At 45.7% G+C, this 23,417-nt stretch overlaps 1 protein-coding gene across 2 annotated transcripts in view; it reads left to right on the top strand.

Annotated features, from left to right (window-relative positions):
• The window catches only part of CEP41 (centrosomal protein 41), a 66,236-nt gene that overhangs the window by 22,300 nt on the left and 20,519 nt on the right, over nt 1–23,417 (top strand). For both annotated transcript variants that reach the window (XM_056573168.1, XM_056573169.1), the window contains exons 3-5: nt 2,450–2,497; nt 15,058–15,119; nt 20,123–20,195. In XM_056573168.1, the coding sequence (XP_056429143.1) occupies nt 2,450–2,497; nt 15,058–15,119; nt 20,123–20,195 (183 nt within the window). The remainder of the gene's footprint in view (nt 1–2,449; nt 2,498–15,057; nt 15,120–20,122; nt 20,196–23,417) is intronic.

Here is a 23,417-nt window from a genome sequence, read left to right on the forward strand (position 1 = left end):
TGGGAGTTGTAGTAGTGCCTTCTGCTGTTGCATAACAACAATTCCCAGCATGCCCTTTTGTGCATGCTGGGAGTTGTTGCTAAGCAGCAGCAGGAGACACGGACTTACCTCCTGCTGCTGCTCTGACGGATCCTGCCTGCTGCTGCCTCTGTCTCCGCTCCGGGGCCCCGATCCTGCCGCCGATGCCAGGGATCAGGGGCCCCCACTCCAGGTACTCACACCCGGCACCTGCTCTCGCCCTCCGGAATAGGGGCGGAGCGGGTGCCATTAGGGACACCTCCACAGCAGGAGTCCTCCTGATTCGTCGGCCAGTAACGGCCGATGAATCGGGACGATCGTGAGGTGGCACCAGTGCCACCTCGCTCCTACTGCTATAGGGTGATAGGTGCCATGTCGGACGGCACCTATCACCCTTTTTTTTCTGGGTCACCGAGTGGCGGGGACCGAAATTCCCAAGGGCATACAGGTACGCCCTATGTCCTTAACGGGTTAAAGGGAATTTGTCACCAGATTGAGGAAAATGCTACATTATTTACCTTTTGTAGACACCATACTTCTCAAATAATCACTGTTAAGCACTGCAGACTACTGAATGTGCACACGTCTGTGATAGTCACCACCTGCCAGTCATTGGCACAGTTCTGTCTATACTGGTCACAGAGGTAACCGTGCCAATCATTGGTGATTGGACTGACTGGAGCAGCCGATCATGCAGTAGTCTGCAGTGATTATTACATCCTTTAATTGGACTTCCCTTTTTAAAAATCCCTGGGTCTCGGAGACATGAAAAGTGCCATGTTGGGCAGTCTACCCCTACTCTCTATGCACTTTAGTCATTCAAAGATTATTCGGTGCGTGTCACGCCTCCAAACCTTACTGCCGCGGGTAGCCCTGTATGTCTGCTTGTAGGAGAATAGCAGCATATTTCCCGCTGGTTGACAGATTTAACAGAGCGTTAAATACTGTGCGTGTACGCTATGTGAGACCTTACCCTTAAGGGGTATTGGCATCTTAAAGGGTTTTTCCCAGGCACTTGTACATCCATGTGCCATTTTTATATGTTTATATGTTGTGTTGAAAATGAAAGATCTTTTGTAATATGGTAGGTTTGCATTTTTTTATATTAAATAAAGAAAATGGCTTTTGAAAATCTCACCACTATGGGTCTCCATACCTACTGGGTCACTAACCAGTCCTGCAGCAGCATCAGCTTGTCCATGAGTCATGGACAAGGCTGCATGAAGAGACACATTGATCACCTCTGACTACCACATGGAAGGTACCCCCCCCCCTTCCTCGGATAGGATTTTTAACACTGTGAGCTTATGAAAAGAGGTATTTTTATGATAAGTGATAGAGGCATAAAAATGAGATGTACATGGTCAGGATTAGTAACATTAGAAGCGCTGGAGGATCTCAGGCTAATTCTTCCCGACCACGACTCCGCCCTGTGTGACATCACGCCCCGCCTCCTCAATGCAAGTCTATGAGAGGGGGCGTGACGCCCGTCATGCCCCCTCCCATAGACTTGCATTGAGGGTGTGGGGCGTGACATTACACGGGGGCGGGGTCGTGACTGCACGATCTTCCGTCCCACGTGGTCGGGAGGAATTAGCCAGAGAACCTCCAGCGCTTCCGGAAGCAGTTACAGGTGGGTGCAGCTTGCTATATTGCGGGGGTCCCCAGCGGCGGGACCCCGGCGATCTGACATCTTATCCCCTATTCTTTGGATAAGATGTCTAGGGGCGGAGTACCCTTTTAATGGATAGCTCTAGATTAGAACTTTTCACCCATCCATGGGATTATCTGATGGGTGTGGGTCCAGATGCTTGGACCCCCACTGATCATGACAATGGGGGTTCCTGGTCACCCAAGTAAAAGGAGCAACAGCCACATGCTCTACCGCAGTCCCATTTATCCACTATAGGATTGCTGACAATGGCAGAGTACAGCCATCGGTGGATAGGTGGTTACATCTTTTATATAAGACTACCCCTTTAGAGATGTTTGTCAAAACGATATATTAATCCGCTCAACATCTCCTGCTCTCTAATATGATACCTGCAGATCTGACTTCATGATCAACATGAGGTTTTCTTTCACGTTGTGCAGAGCCTGTGTATCTGAACAATACATATAGAAAAAAAGGTATCCATACATATCCATAGGTCCTGTGTGCCTAACATTTGTCATAGGCCGACTGTTCCTAGGTTGTTCTGATCTGTAAGCAGGGCAATTTGTCTTTTTGTTTCAGACAGATATATATTACATGATGGATGTAAACTACATTTTGTTTTGTGTTATGCAGTTTGTGCTAAAATGTGTCCGGTAGCAGACTTTGTCACATGCCCATATAAAAGAGACCTGTGACCTCATAGCTTGTTATAACCTGCTGCTCGGAACATCCCGTTTGCAGTGACATACTGAAGTACCATGTCTCTCTCCCCAGGTAACAGCATGACCAAGTATTTGGAAAGGATAGAAGAGATTAAGAGAAGTAAGTACAAAATACTTTGTGGTAATGGTTGAGAGGGAAGTGACATTGCTATACATGTTCAGTATACCCGCAGGTAACCCCATTTCTATGAACACATTTGCTATCCACATAGAAGGTTGGTGAGGTTCTCATATCTTAGCATGTCATTAATCATTATTGTATAAAATAATATAATAAAAGTGGGTTATGAAATTAGATTTCATGAGCCTCCTAGACTATGGCATTCCAATATTTGGGTAAATTCTCTCCACTTACCCTGCTGCGTTCTTCTCTATTGTCCTCACAGTAACAGCCTCACAAATGCGTTTTTTGTTGCTGTCCAGAATCCAATTCCCTTAGCGCTCATTGGGTTTCTTTTTATTTTTCGAAGAGTCTGGAGCACACACAGATCTTTGTCTATTTCATGTGCTGTATAATATACCCTAGAATAGATACTTTTGTGCCACCTGGTAAAAGGGTACCTTCTATCCATGTGAAATCAAACCCTTGGTACAGTAATTCTGTCTTATGAGAACAACTGAGAGAATATGATGTCTGAAAGTATACAAATCTGATAAAGGCCAGGACAATGGTCAGGACTGTCTCCGGGAGGGCATAATGAGGGAATGTGGAGCGAGATGGACCATTCTGGACTGGTTCATAGTTCTGTTGAGTCAGCTTAGCATTCGGACCGAAACCTACAAACTTGGGATATATTCACATTCATCAATAATGTCACAAAGCCCTGATGACGCTTCTGGCCAGACAGAACCAGGTAATGGGGTTCTGCTCCAGTGTCTAACAAACTAGTGTACTGTTAGTATGTAATTGTGTGTGTAGACTAGTCCCATAGCCGTCCCTGCAGAACCCGATGTCTTACAAAATAAGAGTGCCCTGTAGCTGGCATGTTCATTTACAGGGGTGTCCTTTATTTAATGTGTAGCTGTATCTCTTATTCTGCACTTTATTGGTGGTAGATGCTAAAATCTTCATCCATGGTTGTTGCGCATAAAGGAATTACCTCTTACTTTTACATAGTTTATGTTCTTCTGAATTTAAAGCCAAGTTTGTTTTCTTTTTCAACCCATTTTGTAATGTAAAGTTATTCGGAGGTTTGCTGCCTTAAGTATTGTGGCGTCTGATGAGATTTCTTCGTGATTGCTGTCTAAGCTCGGCTACACTCATCTACTATGTCAGTGTTTCCCAACCAGGGTGCCTCCAGCTGTGGCCAAACTACAACTCCCAGCATGCCCGGACAGCCAAAGGCTGTCCGGGCATGCTGGGAGTTGTAGTTTGGCCACAGCTGGAGGCACCCTGGTTGGGAAACACTGTCCTATGTGACTGTGCCCTTGCAATAAAGGAGCGGTTTTCTTTTAATTACAGAATTCCTGTACAGTGTTATGAAGCCACAAATGTTTCCCCATTCTCATAATCTCAACCTGTTTGATTGAGGATTAAAAAAATAAAATAAAAAAATTATATATACACACACACACACACACACACTAAATAAATAAATAATATACACACACACACACACACACACACTAAATAAATAAATAATATACACACACACACACACACACACACACAGGCCCAGATTTATCAAACTGTGTGAGAGAAAAAGTGGAGTGATTTCCCCACAGCGACCAATCACCGCTCTGCTTTCACTTTGAAATCACAGAAAGAAAAACATAATAACTTAAAGAAGTGCAAAATAATATTTTCACTGAAAAACACCCTTTATATTAAAATTTTACTTTTAATCTCTACTATTAAAATTGTTCAAAGAAAAAAGCCCCGTGCAAATATAATCAATTATGATACTCAAGATAAAAGTAACCTATCTCCATCAAATGTACAAAAAGCGTGTGAAGCCACCAGTCCAACATAAATAGAACAATGGACTGGTAGGATCCCAACACACAATTTCCGGCTATACACCAAAAAACATTCAAAGGCACCCACAAATAATAATTGCTATTTGAAGAAAAATCAACTCTCAACGCGTTTCACCCCTCTATTGTCGGGGATCCTCAGGAGAGACACCGGACAAATTATTCATAATAAAGTTTCACTTGTTTGATTGAAATTCCAAGAAAAAAAACTGTGCTGAGTAAAAACCGGATGGAACAGTACGCACATACGGTTCTGTACGGTTCCCATTGACTCCCATGTTAAAAAAATAAAAATAAAAAAATAAAATAAAAAGTATACGGTTTTTCACCCAGACCAAAAACCGTGGTAGGCCACGGTTTTCTGACCAGAGGGGAAAAAAACATATGGTTTGAAAAACTGAGACAACCGTATATGTTATGGAGCATACAGTTTTGAATGGGAAGTCTATGGGCACGGTTTTCTGTACGGTTGCATACGTTTTTTTTTTTGTTTTTTTTTTTTATGAAAACGTATAGCAGGGTAAAATAGCCCCATTCTCTTCCTAAAATGTTGACATGAAGAAATTTGAATGGTGGGGTTAACTGCTTTCTTAGGTGAACTGCCAGGTTTTGAGTGAAGTGGGCTACAATGTTCAATGTTGTAAGACTACTTGACTTATTACTCTTTACCTTTCCCGCTTCTGATCACCTCTTACATGTTTCTACAGGTGGTCAATACCATAGCCCCAGGGGTGTTTTAATACATGAGTGGACTCCCTCCCATTCTATTCTGTTCTGTTAACAGTGCGTTTCCGTAGAGTACTTTTTCTGAGGAGAAAAAATATACATTGTGCAGTACATGCAGAAATTCTTCGGGTAGCCTTGGATTTCTGTCACAGATTTTATCCACTGTCATGAATGCAAAGTAACCCCATTCCATATGGCTAATCTGTGTGTGTCACTTTCCTGACCAATACACTCGTAATAGGTGTATTTGGAACTCAAAAAAATATGTGCAGTAATTCATCGTAAACTGTGGCTCATGTTCCTGTGGAAAACAATGGCGGGTGCACTGAATGTGTTTTTTTGGCACTAATTTTGGAACCTTGTGCATGCCAAGATAAGTGCCAAGAAACTCTGTGTGAACGTGGGTATAGAGACAGTTTATTAAAAACATTAGGTTACTATTATGCTTTAGTCATTTGTAGTGGGCTTAAAACTATTTAAAAACACACCTAGAAAACTGCATCTAAAAATGTGTTATTGGCGCAGCCATGCGGGAGTACTATGGAACAAGCTGAAGAGTGGAGCTCTCTTCATGCATGTAGTAAAATGAAAAATAATATATATATATATTTTTTTGTTTCGCTGTAGATTTTGTGGTAAAATGAGCGGTGTCCTTACAAATTATAATTTGTGCTGCAAAAAACAAGCACTTGGTGTGTTGGTCAAAAATTAAAAGCTTAATTAGTAGGCGAGGAGGTAAACCTGAAAATGCAAACATTTTGATTGGCCTAGTCCTTAAGGGGTTAAGTCAATAAAACTATTTTTTTTTAATGGTGTGTTTTGTATCTTTAATCAATAGTGATTGTTAGCATTGTTAAAAAAATATTTTCACATGTCTAAACATGCCATACAGTGGGGCAAAAAAGTATTTAGTCAGCCACCAATTGTGCAAGTTATCTCACTTAAAAAGATGAGAGGCCTGTAATTTTTATCATAGGTATACCTCAAATATGAGAGACAAATCCATAAAATCACATTCTGATTTTTAAAGAATTTATTTGCAAATTACAGTGGAAAATAAGTATTTGGTCACCTACAAACAAGCAAGATTTCTGTCTCTCATAGACCTGTAATTTCTTCTTTAATAGTCTCCTCTGTCCTCCACTCGTTACCTGTATAAAAGGCACCTGTTTGAATGTGTTATCAGTATAAAAGACACATGTGCACAACCTCAAACAGTCACACTCCAAACTCCACTTTGGCCAAGACCAAAGAGCTGTCGAAGGACACCAGAAACAAAATTGTAAACCTGCACCAGGCTGGGAAGACTGAATCTGCAATAGGCAAGCATCTTGGTGTGAAGAAAGCAACTGTGGGAGCAATTATTAGAAAATGGAAGACATACAAGACCACTGATAATCTCCCTCGATCTGGGGCTCCACGCAAGTTCTCACCCCGTGGTTTCAAAATTATTACACCACACAGGGGGGACCTAGTGAATGACCTGCAGAGAGCTGGGAACAAAGTAACAAAGGCTACCATCAGTAACACATTACGCCGCCAGGGACTCAAATCATGCAGTGCCAGACGTGTCCCGCTGCTTAAACCAGTACATGTCCGGGCCCGTCTGAAGTTTGCTAGAGAGCATTTGGATGATCCAGAAGAGTATTGGGAGAATGTCATGGTCAGATGAAACCAAAGTAGAACTTTTTGGTAAAAACTAAACTCATTGTGTTTGGAGGAGAAAGAATGCTGAGTTTTATCCAAAGAACATTATACCTACTGTGAAGTATTGGGGTGGAAACATCATGCTTTGGGGCTGTTATTCTGCTAGGGGACCAGGACGACTGATCCGTGTAAAGGAAAGAATGAATAGGGCCATGTATTGTTAGATTTTGAGTGAAAACCTCCTTCCATCAGCAAGGGAATTGAAGATGAAACGTGGCTGGGTCTTTAAGCAATGCCGATGATCTCAAATACACTGCCCGGACAATGGAGTGGCTTCATAAGAAGCATTTCAAGGTCCTGGAGTGGCCTAGCCAGTCTCCAGACTCAACTCCATAGAAAACCTTTTGAGGGAGTTAAAAGTCCGTGTTGCCCAGCAACAGCCCCAAAACATCACTGCTCTAGAGGAGATCTGCATGGAGGAATGGGTCAAAATACCATCAACAGTGTGTGAAAACCTTGTGAAGACTTACAGAAAACGTTTGCCCTCTGTGATTGCCAACATAGGGTATATAACAAAGTATTGAGATGAACTTTTGTTATTGTTGTGACCAAATACTTATTTTCCACCATATTTTTCTCATTATGTCTCTCATAGTTGAGGTATACCTATGAGGAAAATTACGGGCCTCTCCTCTTTTTAAGTGTGATAACTTGCAGAATTGGTGGCTAACTAAATACTTTTTTGCCCCACTGTATGTAAATGCACTCTTACATGATATGGCATTGCCCACAGCTAGCACTTTCTATGAAGCACTCCAGATTTTGAGGTTTTTAGCCCATATAATACACACTCGCCATCTCACTAATCCTACAGTGCCATCTGCTTCATTCCAGCACAGCTGCATCCATACAGTTGAATACTGTAGTTGTCATAGGAAGTCTCCAGGGTCAGCTAACTTCCTGTGAACTACAGGGTGACCTCATTACCTATACGATTCCTCCTGCTTGCAGCTCTCGCACCTCTACCTTCTGCACCCAGCTTCATCTGTATACTGCTGCTACTATCTCTATGGGATCAGGATATATATTGTATATTAGGGATGCACCGAAATTTCGGCCACCGACAATTATCGCCCGAAAATGGCCTTTTCAGCTAAGGAAAAATCACGCTGATAATTTTGGTGGGTGTGGCTTAACACTTTCCTGACCTATGACTTATGTATGTAATGGGTCAGGTGAGGGGAATATGGGTGGGCCCATAACAGATCCCCTGCTGCTATCAGCAGCTGACATCTGCTGGTAATGATAGACATTGGAGTTGGCTCCGATGTCCATCATTTAAATGGTTAAATGCCTTGATCAATAGCGATTACTCAATTTAAACATTAAATGCCGGTCATCCCTGGGGTCTAGGGGACCCATCTGCAGCTCCGTGATGTAATTGTGGGCTCCAGATAGGTTACTGGGGAAAAACTGGGAGGTACCCATCCTTTCTGCTTCTCGGTGGATCAACGATTGCTTTCGGTGGCGCCGAAAACATAGATCAATGTAATGCAATAGTATTACATTGATATATGTAAGCCATCTAATGATTGTTAATGGTAAGCCCTGTGTGTGTGTGTGTGTGTGTGTGTGTATGTATGTGTATATATATATATATCACCCCCCCCCACCTTTCCAATTTTGCAAATACAACAATGTAAAAAAAAAACATCTTTGGTATTATAATTGTCCGATCTATTAAATTCCTGATGCTGCACGGTAAAAGGAACAAAAAAATTCCAACCGCCAAAATTGCTGATTTGTGGTCACATTCCAGAAAAAAAGTAATAAAAGTGATCAAAAAGTCATATATACGCAAAAGTGGTAGCGTTAAAAAAAAACGAAAGTTCATGGTGCAAAAAATAATAGACCCTAACACAGCTCTGTAGGTGGGAAAAAAATAAAAATAAATAAAAAGTTACAGGGGCCAGAACATGGCATTGAACAAACTTTTTCAAGTTTTCTAATTTTATATATATTTTTTGCCTTAAAACGTAACAAAAATTACCCAAGTTTGGCATCATACTGACCCATAGAATAAAGATGTCAATTCAGATTCATATTGTGAACCCTGAAAAAATTATTGCCCAACAAAATTTAGATTTTTTTTTTTTCAATTTTTCCTTAGGCCTCTTTCACACTGCCGGCATGCCCTGTCAAATACACCCGTCAAACTCCCCCTTTTTTTTTTTTTTCAGTTTTACAGGTCATAACGGCCAATAACTGGTCCCAATGGACCCCATTATAGTCAATGGGGTCCGTCGGGCGCCGTTATTTTTGGAGAGAATAGCGAGCTAAAAAGACGCTATTCTCAATCCTATATACATATATATGTATGTACATTCTCCGGCAGTGTGAAGCCCGTTATTTTAGGATCGAGAATAGCGTCTTTTTAGCTCGCTATTCTCTCTGAAAAAAAAAAATATATAATTTTTTTTATTTATGAATCCGTAATACATTATATGATTTTAAGTGTGCCAATAAAAAGTGCAACTCTTCCCACAAAAAAGCCCTAATACAACTTTGTCATTGGAAAAATGTTAATGTTATGGGTCTTAGAAAGTGAGGAGCAAAAAAAGGTGAGGCCCCCCCCCCCCAAAAAAAAAAAATCACAGGGTCATGAAGGGGTTAAAGTAGGGGTGTGGCTTGGAACTTACTTAGGCAAGTCTGGCAGAAGAAGTGCAGTTGGTGCCAAGTACCAGCAGGATCACCACATCTCCCCCAGGATCGGCACATCTGAAGCCGGGCCAGTATGTAGTGCTTGCTGCATTTTTCCCACATTGGCCCATAGCTTATAAGGGGGCCGGTTTGGTGTAGAGAGCATGATGGCGTATTGAATAATTCAGGCTTGCCATCTCTCCAGCACCACACTGCCTCTTCCTCCCATGTGTCATTGCCCACTCAGCCAATCATTGGATTCAGGTGATTGGCCAAGCAGGCCGTCACTGTCAAGTGTTCCACGGAATGTGGGGACTCGAGCACTCAGCTGGAAATTGCCATCCCCTGTTCACAAAATCTCAATTGGAGGAGGGTCCCAGAGGTCAGATCCCATGATTAGACACTTAGCACCTTTAACTGTTTTGCATAGGTATGTTTTATTTACAATGGCACTGTCAGTAAAAAAAGTTTTTTGCCTATAATACAGCAGGTAAAATAAATAAGATTTGTAATTTACCCCCTGTAAAAAAGAAAAAAAAGAAAGAAAAGAAAAAAAAAAAGGGGGTTTTATGTTTTTTGCCACTTTCATGGCCTTATAATATAAGATCAAACTCAAGTGTGGTCTGGCCATAGGCAGTTAATAGCACTCACTCTCTGTGTATGAAACAGGGAGAGTGAGTGTGAGCCCTAGTGGACAGAATTATAAGGCCATATTATACATTAACCTTTCGAATATAGTTCATAAGAAAATTTTATTTCCTTTTTATAGAAATCTTGGCTTATAAAATCATTGTTTTGTCCAAGCTGAGCACAGGCATGGACAAAGTCTAATACAAGTGAAGGTGGGCTAGCACTTCTCTGATAGGACAGGAGAGAGCACAGAGGTGTCCTATCAGACAGGAGAGAGCACAGAGGTGTCCTATCAGACAGGAGAGAGCACAGAGGTGTCCTATCAGGCAGGAGAGAGCACAGAGGTGTCCTATCAGGCAGGAGAGAGCACAGAGGAGTGCTATCAGGCAGGAGAGAGCACAGAGGAGTGCTATCAGGCAGGAGAGAGCACAGAGGAGTGCTATCAGGCAGGAGAGAGCACAGAGGAGTGCTATCAGGCAGGAGAGAGCACAGAGGAGTGCTATCAGGCAGGAGAGAGCACAGAGGAGTGCTATCAGGCAGGAGAGAGCACAGAGGAGTGCTATCAGGCAGGAGAGAGCACAGAGGAGTGCTATCAGGCAGGAGAGAGCACAGAGGAGTGCTATCAGGCAGGAGAGAGCACAGAGGAGTGCTATCAGGCAGGAGAGAGCACAGAGGAGTGCTAGCCCATCCTCACTTACTGGACTTTGTCCATGCCTGTGCTTAAGCTAGAAACAAAGCCATGATTTTATTATTTTGCAAAGATGTACAGCATATACATATAAAATGTTTTTTTGTATCTAACAGTGCTCATTTAATAAAACAGTTTATTTTATGATTATTAATATGGAGTTTTTAATTTCAGATTACTTAAATTTACTGTATATACTTGAGTATAAGCCAACCCGAATATAAGCCGAGGCCCCTAATTTCACCCCAAAAACCCAGGAAAAGTTATTGACTCGACTAAAAGCCTAGGGTGGGAAATACATCATCCCCCCCCTGTCATCATCCAGACCCCCGTCATTAACACCCTCATCATCATCACCTGTCATCATCCCCCCTTCATCATAATCACCTGTCATCATCCCCCCCTTCATCATTACCTTGTCATCATCCCCCCCTTCATCATTACCCTGTCATCATCCCCCTTCATCATCCCCCCCTTCATCATTACCCTGTCATCATCCCCCCGTCATCATCCCCCCCCTTCATCATTACCCTGTCATCATCCCCCTTCATCATTACCCTGTCATCATCCCCCCTTCATCATCCCCCCCTTCATCATCCCCCCCTTCATCATCACCTGTCATCACCCCCCTTCATCATCATCACCCTGTCATCATCCCCCCCTTCATCATTACCCTGTCATCATCCCCCCTCATCATTACCCTGTCATCATCCCCCCCTTTATCATTACCCTGTCATCATCCCCCCCTTTATCATTACCCTGTCATCATCCCCCCCTTCATCATTACCCTGTCATCATCCCCCCCTTCATCATTACCCTGTCATCATCCCCCCTTCATCATTACCCTGTCATCATCCCCCCCTTCATCATCCCCCCCTTCATCATTACCCTGTCATCATCCCCCCCCTTCATCATTACTGTCATCATCCCCCCTTCATCATTACCCTGTCATCATCCCCCCTTCATCATTACCCTGTCATCATCCCCCCTTCATCATCCCCCCTTCATCATTACCCTGTCATCATCCCCCCATCATCATCCCCCCTTCATCATTACCCTGTCATCATCCCCCCATCATCATCCCCCCCTTCATCATTACCCTGTCATCATCCCCCCTTCATCATTACCCTGTCATCATCCCTCCCCTTCATCATTACCCTGTCATCATCCCTCCCCTTCATCATTACCCTGTCATCATCCCACACCACCCCCTTCATCATCACCGCTTGTCAATGTCTGATTTAACAGTTGTCTTCAACCTGAGGACCACCAGATGTTCCAAAACTACAACTCCCAGCATGCCCGGACAGCCATCGGCTGTCCAGGCATGCTGGGAGTTGTCGTTTTGAAACATCTGGAGGTCCGCAGGTTGAAGACCACTGCCCGGGCCTTCGTCATCATCCAGCCCCCCTCCCCCCTTTAGTTTTGTACTCCCCTCCGCTCGGTGGGACGTTCGGGTGAGCTGGTCCGGGCCATCTGTGCTGCAGGACTGTCCGGTGGGGAGACATAGTCGTTCCGGGCTGTCCATCTTCACCGGGTGAGCCTCTTCTTCGCGCCTGGCCCCGGAATAATGATGTTGCCTTGATGACGACGCACAGGGACGCAACGTCCCTCGGCTTATACTCGAGTATATACGGTAAGCATTTATTTTAACAAAAAAATTCGGATATATTTTACAAATTTACAAAAACTATATAAAGTGGGTTGGGCAATGCAGATTCAGTTACATGTGGCATTTTGTTTGCTACATTTTTCTTGTGATTTTCCAGAAATCACTGCAGTTGCGCAAATCACAATAAAAATACACAATTTTTACAATGATTTTGGAAAATGCCTGGTAAAAATGCAGTTAAAACTTAACGTGTGAACATAGCCTCAAGGCTTTAAATCTTCATAAAGCACCTCACTTGTGATTAAAGGTTAAATCCCTTTCTCCTTCTGGAGATATTTTATCTCAAAAACACACTATGAATAAGAAAATATATCAAAACTGCACATGATGTGACAACCCACTTTTAAAGGGGTACTTCCCTGGAAAACATAATAATAATAATTATTATTATTATTATTATTATTATTATTATTATTATTTTATCAACTGGTGCCAGAAAGTTAAACAGATTTGTAAATTACTTCTATTTAAAAATCTTAACCCTTCCAGTACTTATCAGCTGCTATATGCCCCATAGGCAGTTCTTTTCTTTTTGAATTTCCTTTCTGTCTGACCACAGTGCTCTCTTCTGACACCTTTGTCCATTTTAGGAACTGTCCAGAGCAGGATAGGTTTGTTATGAGGATTTGCTCCTACTGTGGACAGTTCCTAAAATGGACAGAGGTGTCAGCAGAGAGCACTTTGGTCAGACAGAAAGGAAATTCAAAAAGAAAAGAACTCTGGAACATACAGCAGCGGATAACTCCTAGAAAGGTTAAGATTTTTAAACAGAAGTAATTTACAAATCTATTTAAAGAGTACCTGTCATCAACAAAAACTTTTAATATGTTGTTCATAATCATTAATGAAGATATATTGTAATATATCTTCATTAAAAAATATTAATATTTATACCAGTTTTTTCATTTTATACTTTTGGCCACTAGGGGTCTCTCTTCTATGCCTGGTCTGCAGGCAGATTCCTATGCTTTTCATAGTAAGTGTACAGCTTTTAGGACTAATGCTGAAAGGGCACTGGTCCTTCCACAGAAAGTTCAGTACTCTCAGCTCAGGACTTGCTCCCAGCCTGGAGAAGCACTGTGAGCTACAAGCCTGCACATGCCTCTCATATAACAGAGGGGAGTCACCTCCCCCTCCCCCCTGCTCTGTGTTCTCCCTGCCCCTCACCACAAGTTATCTTATACATTGTACTATCTCACTGCACTCCCTGCTCTGTGACCCCCCCCCCCCCACATTCATCTTAATTACTGCCTCTGTAATTGCTCCCACCACCCCTGGTTCTCAGCATTGACTTTTTAGTGCAGAGAGACACAGGAGAGAGAGAGACAGAGGCTGCCGTCCCTCCCCTGTACTTTGTACAGTGTTTCCCAACCAGGGTGCCTCCAGCTGTTGCAAAACTATAACTCCCAGCATGCCCGGACAGCTGTTGGCTGTCTGGGCATGCTGAGAGTTGTAGTTTTGCAACAGCTGGAGGTACTCTGGTTGGGAAACACTGCTGCAGAGGGAGAGCAGCATACAGGAAGACTGGCAGAAGCAGAGTTCCGGCCAGGCTTCAAGTGACATCATGCCTGCCGGGACCCGCCTCCTTCCAACCCTCAGAAAGACAGTGTTCCTGAGCTAATGAAGAGGGATAAAAAAAAAAAGGTATTTCCACAGCGTTTTAAACCTCAATAAGGGAGGCATAGTTAGAGTAAGGGACAGATGGGAGGGGGATCAGGGAAAGTTTAGTTGATGACAGGTACTCTTTAACTTTCTAGCACCAGTTGATAAAAAAAAAAAAATGGTTTCCAGTGGAGTACCCCTTTAAGTCTAATAAGTTCACCTGGCTGGAATCGAACCCAGCACCCTAATTCAATTAATTGCACTAATTAGACTCCTATCCCTCTCAAGAGGCTTCATGGCTTCACTTAAAACCGTGCTATACTCTGGTTTTAAGTCCGGTCAGAAAACCCGGATACGGGGCAAAAATGAGCAGACAGGAGTCACTATCTGACTTCGGTCGGCTCATTCAAATGAATGAAATGCGGGCTGGGGCACGGGAGCGCCTGATTTTCACTCTCCCCAGCCGGATCCGGTGACTGTATTAACAAACCGTGGTGTGAATGCACCCTTAAAGGGGTTGACCGGGGAGTAGAAAAGGTCCCATCTCCCTGGCATTCCACTTCCACTCCCTGGTTGTCTCAGAAGTATATTATTCTGAGACTGGAGGGGGCAGGTGCTTAAACCAATCATCGGGTGTGGACAAAATAATGCCCGCATGCGATGTCCAATACCGATTTTGAGGAAACATAATTTCTCAAACACAGATACCCTCCATGTTTCTCTGTTTCTCACACAGATGCCTTCCATGTCTCTCTTGTTTCTCACACAGATGCCCTCCATGTCCCTCTGTTTCTCACACAGATGCCTTCCATGTCTCTCTTGTTTCTCACACAGATGCCCTCCATGTCCCTCTGTTTCTCACACAGATGCCCTCCATGTCCCTCTGTTTCTCACATATTCTACCCCCATATGCCCTACCTCCCCTTTCCCCAGGTCTTACACTTCGGCCCTCCATAGCTCTTATTGTTATTAATACTAATCTCAAAATATTGCTAAAGTTTTTCTTCTTCTTCCGCAGATTACAGGTATAAAAAAGATGAACTTTTCAAACGGATTAAAGTTACTACCTTTGCCCAGCTGGTAAGTGAACGGCAGTGACGTGCCCTTTATATACTTGGTTGTCCTCTTTATGTCTACACCAGTGATTTCCAACCCGGGTGCTCCGGCACACCGGTGTGCCGTTCAGCATTGCCTGGGGTGCCGCGAGCTCCGGCAGCCAAAAATTTTATTTTTTTTATTTTTTTGCTTTTTATTTTTTGATATTTGAAATTCCCTCCTGGCGGAAGTGTCAGCGTCATGTGCTGAACGCTTCCGCCAGAGAGGATCCTGTGTTTGGACGCCGGGCAGGGAAGCATCCACGTCCCTGCAGCGACAACGTGGGACACTTCCCGGCAGCCCGTGTACAGAACAGTGCACAGGTGAGGGTGGGGAGCGGGGTATTTTAATGAAAACGGGCAGGGGCAGCAGCAGGGGGCTTGAATGTACACAGGGGCAGAAACGGGGGAGGGGGTGTGTGAATGGAAGCAGGGGGGGATGAATGGAAGAAGGAGCAGGGGGGGGTTAATGGGAGCAGGGGGGGGTGAATGGAAGCAGGAGCAGGGGGGGTGAATGGAAGCAGGAACAGGGGAGGTTAATAGGAGGGGGGGGGGGTGAATGGAAGCAGGATCAGGGGTTATTGGGAGCAGGGGAGGGTGAATGGAAGCTGTGGGGGTGAATTGAAGCAGTGGCAAGGGTGGGTGGCTGGGGGGTGAATGGAAGCAGTGGCTGGGGGGGTGAATGAAAGCAGTGGCAAGGTGGCTGGGGGGGCTGAATGGAAGCAGTGGCTGGGGGGTGAATGGAAGCAGTGGCAGGGTGGGGTGAATGGAAGCAGGGGCAGGGTGGAGGTGAATGGAAGCAGGGGTGGTTTGGTGGCTGCGGGGTGAATTGAAGCAGTGGCAGGGAGGATGGAGGGTGAATGGAAGCAGTGGTGGAAGGGATGGGGGATGAATGGAAGCAGGGTAGGGGTGAATGGAAGCAGGGGCAGTGGGGGGGTAAATGGAAGCAGGGGTGGGTGGTTGGGTGGCTGCGGGGTGAATGGAATCAGTGGCAGGGGTGGATGGGTGGCTGGGGGGTGAATGGAAGCAGTGGAAAGGGTGGGAGGCTGGGGGGTGAATTGAAGCAGTGGCAGGGTGGATGGGGGGGTGAATGAAAGCAGGGGTGGGGGGTGAATGAAGGCAATTGGCGCTGGGAGGCAGGATGCTGGAAGCAATGTGGATGAGTGGCTGGAGGCGTTTAGGTGGGAGGCGGAAGGCAAAAGGTGTGAGTGGTTGGTTGGCTGGGTGGTGGTGGGTGGGTGTGAGGGAGTCTAGAGGCAATAAGGGAGTATGAAGCCAATAGTGGTGCGTGGATGGGAGTCTGGAGGCATTTGAAAGAGGTTGGAGGTATTTGTGTGTGGGAGAGGCTGGAGGCATTGTGTGTGAGAGGGGGTCTGGAGGCATTTGGGGGGAGGCTGGAAGTATTGTGTGTGTGTGTGTGGGTGGGGGAGAGAGGTTGGAGTCATTTGTGGTGGGATGCTGGAGGCATTGTGCGTGTGGGAGAGAGGTTGGAGGCATTTGGGGGGGGGGGGAGCTGGAGGTATTGTATGTGAAGCTGCTGGGGGCATTGTGTGTGTGTGAGGCTGCTGGGGGCATTGTGTGTGCGTGTGTGTGTGTGTGAGGCTGCTTGGGGCATTGTGCGTGTGAGGCTGCTGGGGGCATTGTGTGTGTGTGTGAGGCTTCTGGGGGCATTGTGTGTGTGTGTGAGGCTGCTGGGGGCATTGTGTGTGTATGAGGCTGCTGGGGGCATTGTGTGTGTGTGTGAGGCTGCTGGGGGCATTGTGTGTGTGTGTGTGTGAGGCTGCTGGGGGCATTGTGTGTGTGTGTGTGTGAGGCTGCTGGGGGCATTGTGTGTGTGTGTGTGAGGCTGCTGGGGGCATTGTGTGTGTGTGAGGCTGCTGGGGGCATTGTGTATGTGTGAGGCTGCTGGGGGCATTGTGTGTGTGTGTGTGTGTGTGTGTGTGAGGCTGCTGGGGCATTGTGTGTGTGTGAGGCTGCTGGGGGCATTGTGTGTGTGTGTGTGGCTGCTGGGGGCATTTTGTGTGTGTGTGTGAGGCTGCAGGGGGCATTTTGTGTGTGTGTGTGAGGCTGCAGGGGGCATTGTGTGTGTGTGTGAGGCTGCAGGGGGCATTGTGTGTGTGTGTGTGTGTGTGTGTGTGTGAGGCTGCAGGGGGCATTGTGTGTGTGTGTGTGTGAGGCTGCAGGGGGCATTGTGTATGTGAGACTGCAGGGGGCATTGTGTGTGTGTGTGAGGCTGCAGGGGGCATTGTGTGTGTGAGGCTGCAGGGGGCATTGTGTGTGTGTGTGAGGCTGCAGGGGGCATTGTGTGTGTGTGTGTGAGGCTGCAGGGGGCATTGTGTGTGTGAGGCTGCAGGGGGCATTGTGTGTGTGTGTGTGTGTGTGTGTGAGGCTGCAGGGGGTGTGTGTGTGAGGCTGCAGGGGGCATTGTGTGTGTGTGTGAGGCTGCAGGGGGCATTGTGTGTGTGTGTGAGGCTGCAGGGGGCATTGTGTGTGTGTGTGTGTGTGAGGCTGCAGGGGGCATTGTGTGTGTGTGTGTGTGTGTGAGGCTGCAGGGGGCATTGTGTGTGTGTGTGTGTGAGGCTGCAGGGGGCATTGTGTGTGTGTGTGTGTGTGTGTGTGAGGCTGCAGGGGGCATTGTGTGTGTGTGTGTGTGTGTGAGGCTGCAGGGGGCATTGTGTGTGTGTGTGAGGCTGCAGGGGGCATTGTGTGTGTGTGTGTGTGTGTGTGTGTGAGGCTGCAGGGGGCATTGTGTGTGTGTGTGAGGCTGCAGGGGGCATTGTGTGTGAGGCTGCAGGGGGCATTGTGTGTGAGGCTGCAGGGGGCATTGTGTGTGAGGCTGCAGGGGGCATTGTGTGTGTGTGTGTGAGGCTGCAGGGGGCATTGTGTGTGTGTGTGAGGCTGCAGGGGGCATTGTGTGTGAGGCTGCAGGGGGCATTGTGTGTGTGTGAGGCTGCAGGGGGCATAGTGTGTGTGTGTGAGGCTGCAGGGGGCATTGTGTGTGTGTGAGGCTGCAGGGGGCATTGTGTGTGTGAGGCTGCAGGGGGCATTGTGTGGGTGTGTGAGGCTGCAGGGGGCATTGTGTGGGTGTGTGTGTGTGTGTGTGAGGCTGCAGGGGGCATTGTGTGCATGTGTGTGTGAGGCTGCAGGGGGCATTGTGTGTGTGTGTGTGAGGCTGTTGGGGGCATTGTGTGTGTGTGAGGCTGCTGGGGGTATTGTGTGTGTGTGAGGCTGCTGGGGGTATTGTGTGTGTGTGTGTGTGTGGCTGCTGGGGGTATTGTGTGTGTGTGTGTGAGGCTGCTGGGGACATTGTGTGTGTGTGTGTGTGAGGCTGTTGGGGGCAATGTGTGTGTGAGGCTGTTGGGGGCATTGTGTGTGTGTGAGGCTGTTTGGGGCATTGTGTGTGTGTGAGGCTGTTTGGGGCATTGTGTGTGTGTGAGGCTGCTGGGGGTATTGTGTGTGTGAGGCTGCTGGGGGTATTGTGTGTGTGTGTGTGTGTGTGTGTGAGAGAGGCTGCTGGGGACATTGTGTGTGTGTGTGTGAGGCTGCTGGGGGCATTGTGTGTGTGTGTGTGTGTGTGTGTGTGTGTGTGTGAGGCTGCTGGGGGCATTGTGTATGTGTGTGAGGCTGCTGGGGGCATTGTGTGTGAGGCTGCTGGGGGCAATGTGTGTGTGATGCTGATGGGGGCACTGTGTGCATGTGTGTGAGGCTGCTGGGTTAAGTGTGTGTGTGTGTGTGTGTGTGAGAGAGAGACTGGAGGTATTTGTGTTGGTGTGTGTGTGAGGCTGCTGGAGGCACTGTGTGAGGCTGCTGGAGGTATTGTGTGTGTTTGTGTGTGTGTGAGGCTGCTGGGGGCATTGTGTGTGTGTGTGTGTGTGTGAGGCTGCTGGGGGCAATGTGTGTGTGATGCTGATGGGGGCACTGTGTGTGTGAGACTTGGAGGTATTTGTGTGAGAGACTTTGAGGTATTTGTGTGTGAGGCTGCTGGAGGCACTGTGTGAGGCTGCTGGAGGCTGTGTGTGTGTGAGGCTGGAGGTATTTGTGGGAAAAAAGATAGGATGATGCTGGAAAAGTGCAGAGCCTAATATGTATATATATATTTTTTTTGCAGGCTCTGCGGTAAAGAGTTATGGCTGGAAGAAACCATCATGACGGTCCAGGCCAGATGGATAAGAAAAAGAAAAGTGAACGACTCTGATCAGAGAAGACATCACCTGTGAGTCTTGCATATAGCAGCACTGTAATCTACATAGATAACAGATATGTAGCATGGATATTGCTTCTTTTTAGCCATTGTTTGCCATGCGTTGAATATTATTCGGTAGGGGTGCCTTGCAAAAATTTTTTTTTGCAAGGGGTGCCCCGAGCCAAAAAAGGTTGGGAATCACTGGTCTACACATTGGCTGCAAGCAGTTGTTAATATTCAGGTTCTTTCATTGTTGATGTATTTTGACGTCTGAAAGTGTCAGCATAAGAAATCTGCATCTTATTGCTAAATATATACGATCTGTACAATACAGACATGTTCCCATAGAAACAATACAGCACAGTTGCATAGTTGAGTGTGTGTAAGGCTACGCAAACCTTTATCCCTTATATACACCTCCTACACACACACATATATATATATATATATATATATATATATATATATATATATATATATATATATATATACATACACACACACACACACACACTTATGTTTTATGTAACTAAATATGCATAGAATAGTGAAAAGCTCCTCAATCTTTGATCCACGGGATGAAGTTGATATACTGTTTACTAAACCTTAGTGGGTTTTATTTAGTTTGTTTCTGGAGTTTGTATAACCGGTTTATCTGAATTGTGTCACCGCATCCATGGTTTACAATTATTATTTTAGTGGGCATCAGTAAATTGTAAAACTTTGGTGTACTGTTAAATTTAATATCAGGTTTTAAAGAATGTTATTGTGGGCATGAGAGAATAAAGATATTCTACAATATTTAGGTACTTCAAGTGGCATCTGTATCGGATGAGAGTGAGGCAGCCGACATTAGTGAGGAGCTACTAAGACTGGAAGGTAATGAATATTTTAGCCATTTCAGTATTGAATATCGGTCACCTGATTCTTTGAATGCCATTCTGACAGATGTCGAGAAATAGACTCTCGACTCATTGTCCTTTCTCATTTGTATTCTCAGCTTCTTTTACTGAAACATTTTAATAGCAGTTTCGTCCAAAAATTATTTTCAAATATCTATTTCTCCCAAAGGCCTTTTAATGGACCCAAAAGTTAAAGGGGTAGTCCAGTGGTGAAAAACTTATCCCCTATCCTAAGGATAGGGGATAAGTTTGAGATCGCGGGGGGTCCGACCGCTGGGGCCCCCTGCGATCTCTCTGTACGGGGCCCCGGCTCTCCGCCGAGATAGCGGGTGTCGACCCCCGCACGAAGCGGCGGCTGACACGCCCCCTCAATACATCTCTATGGCAGAGCCGGAGATTGCCGAAGGCAGTGCTTCGGCTCTGCCATAGAGTTGTATTGAGGGGGCATGTCGGCCGCCGCCTCGTGCGGAGGTCGACACGCCCCCTTCCAGCGGGCTGTCGGGGCTCCGTACAGGAGATCGCAGGGGGCCCCAGCGGTCAGACCCCCCGCGATCTGCAACTTATCCCCTATCCTTAGGATAGGGGATAAGTTGCTCACCACTGAGTCACCACTGGACTACTCCTTTAAGGTTTCTTATGTTTGGCTTAAAAATCCCCAAATGTAACCCCTTCCTGACATCTGATATAAATGTATGGCACAGCTGCCTGGGCATTAATGCATTGTGCTGTACATTTACATCATGTTGTGCAGGAGGCTTCATAGACTGTAAGTGACAACTTCTATCAGCTTCATAGGTGTACTTACATAGTTGTCCTGGCTTCTGACTCACAGTGCGCCGTCCTCCTCTGCCATCGCTCCGTTTTCTCAGTCTGCCTTTCCCCAATGCACCCTAATAAAATGACACTGTCCGGCATTCCTCGTTACCTTTTTTACATTGTCAATATGCTCTGTAAATAGCCATATGTCATAGCAGAGGGGTCTTGACTTTGTGATGTTGGAAAGGGACGTTGTGTACTCTAGTCAGGAAAAAGGTTATGTGGTCTGTGTCTCGGTCGTGGGGTGGGGTGGAATAGGACACACAGAAGAAAAGAAGGTTTTACTACACTTTCTGCCTGTTACTGTATATTCAAGGTGGAAAAATGGCGCTGTACAGGAAATAACTGTATATTACAATCTAGCTTGGGCATGAGGGGACAAACTGTATTCTATTGCTATCTGCAATACCTCTGTAAGTGTTATAGTCGCTATTGATTGACGCCAAGTACCATGCCTGTTGGGTGCCCAATTAGCACCTTCTCAACATGTTTGTGGGGTGCAGATCAGTTTCCTTGGCAGCCGGAGGTCTGTACTAAGAAACAAGAACAAGCTAGCAACCAAAATGATGCACACCAAAGAATAGGAATTCCTATTTTTTGTTATGCATCATTTTGGTTGCTAGCTTGTTCTTTTTAGTTTCTTGTGTCATTTCATAACAACTGTTGGCACCCAGTGCATATTCATGGTTAGGTGGTGCCCGTCTCTTCATACATATCAATGGAGGTCTGTACTAGGCCTCTGGCGCTGCCACTCGGCAATTTGCTTATAGAGTCTGCCTCAGGCTATTGATCAGTATAAGCAATCTAATGCATGCTTATAAAAGTCCCCTAGAGGGAAATAAAATGTGTTTAACTTGTACTTAAAGAGGCACTGTCATTATGAAAAACTTTTTATATTTTGTAGTACACTACTGATAAGATTACTTTTTTTAAATATACATTTATTTAAACAAAAATTCAGTTTTATGAAAAAAAAAAAAAATAATTAAAATAGCCGCCACTAGGGGATATCTGTCTTTATGCAGACAGACTACTCTGTATTTGCAGCATACTGAATGCCGGCGTAATGTGTATTTGTATCCAGTATAGGAGATCACCATTGCACCACTACAGCCTTCAGCTGTTCCTAAACTACAACTCCCATGATGGGAGTTGTAGTTTTGCAACAGCTGGGGGTACAATCTTTGTAAGACTCTGTTTTAGAGCTGTGTATTTTCCAGCTGAGTGCCTCCAGCTCTTGCAAAACTACAGACAAAGGATGTGTGGGCATGCTGGGAGATGTAGTTTTGCAACAGCTAAAGGCAACACTGCTCTAACACAGTACTTTATAAACACTACAACTCCCAGCATACTTGAACAGCCAAAGATTGCTGACTACGGAATGACAAAGAAGCTGATCAGACATTCAGGAGTCTGTGAAAGCTGAATGCCGCACATAGTGAGAGCTATGTTTTATTAGCATCCAGCTTTACTAGGAACAGATAGAAAACATATGAATAAAAACTACTGTGCAGTGATTTGCAGACTGCCAGGGTGCTCCCAGACTCAGAGCAGATGAGTCATCACAGTGAGGGAGAGAGATTGACATGCCCCCTCCACAAGGCAAGAAGAAAAAGCAAGTAAACAACATATAAATGCTATATGAAGGGGATATACAGGTCCTAGACATGTACTGAGAAATATAAATAAATAAATTTATTTTTTTTTGCACTAGGACAGGTACGCTTTACGGTGATCTGAACGGGATGACTGCTGATATCTATCTGCAGCCATCCCAGGATATTGCCTAGGGGGGTCCTGAGACTCCCCCTTGTCGGCGATCGCTGTGATTCACCGGTCAATTCTGACCAGCGAATCACAGCTTTTCCGGGCCAATCAGGTCACTGGTGACCCGATGGCCCGGAAAACCAGGGTGATCGGAGCTGTCAGAGACCCCTCCGATCATCCTGAAGAATAGGAGCGAGGTGGCAGGGGTGCCACCTCCTCCTATCCCCTGCGATTGGCCGGTCAGGACTAACCAGGGTTAAAGTTGAGATCACCCGGGCAGAGCGGGGGAAGATGTCGGGGAAATTGAAGGACTGCAGGTGGACGGCGGAGGACTGCAGGCAGTCGGCGGAGGACTGCAATTGCAGAGTTGTCAATCATGCGGGCGGCAGTTGGTCTCCAAACTGTGGCCCTCCAGATGTTGCAGAACTACAACTCCCAGCATGCCTGGACAGTCTGGGCATGCCGGAAGTTGTAGTTTTGCAACACCTGGAAGGCCACAGTTTGGAGACCACTGTACAGTGGTCTTCAAACTGAGCCCCTTCAGCTGCAGAACTACAACTCCCAGCATGCCCTTCAGCTGTCGGTGCATACTGGGAGTTGTAGTTTTGCAACAGCT

Source organism: Hyla sarda, chromosome 4, assembly GCF_029499605.1.
Source record: "Hyla sarda isolate aHylSar1 chromosome 4, aHylSar1.hap1, whole genome shotgun sequence".
Classification (NCBI taxonomy): Eukaryota; Metazoa; Chordata; class Amphibia; order Anura; family Hylidae; genus Hyla; species Hyla sarda.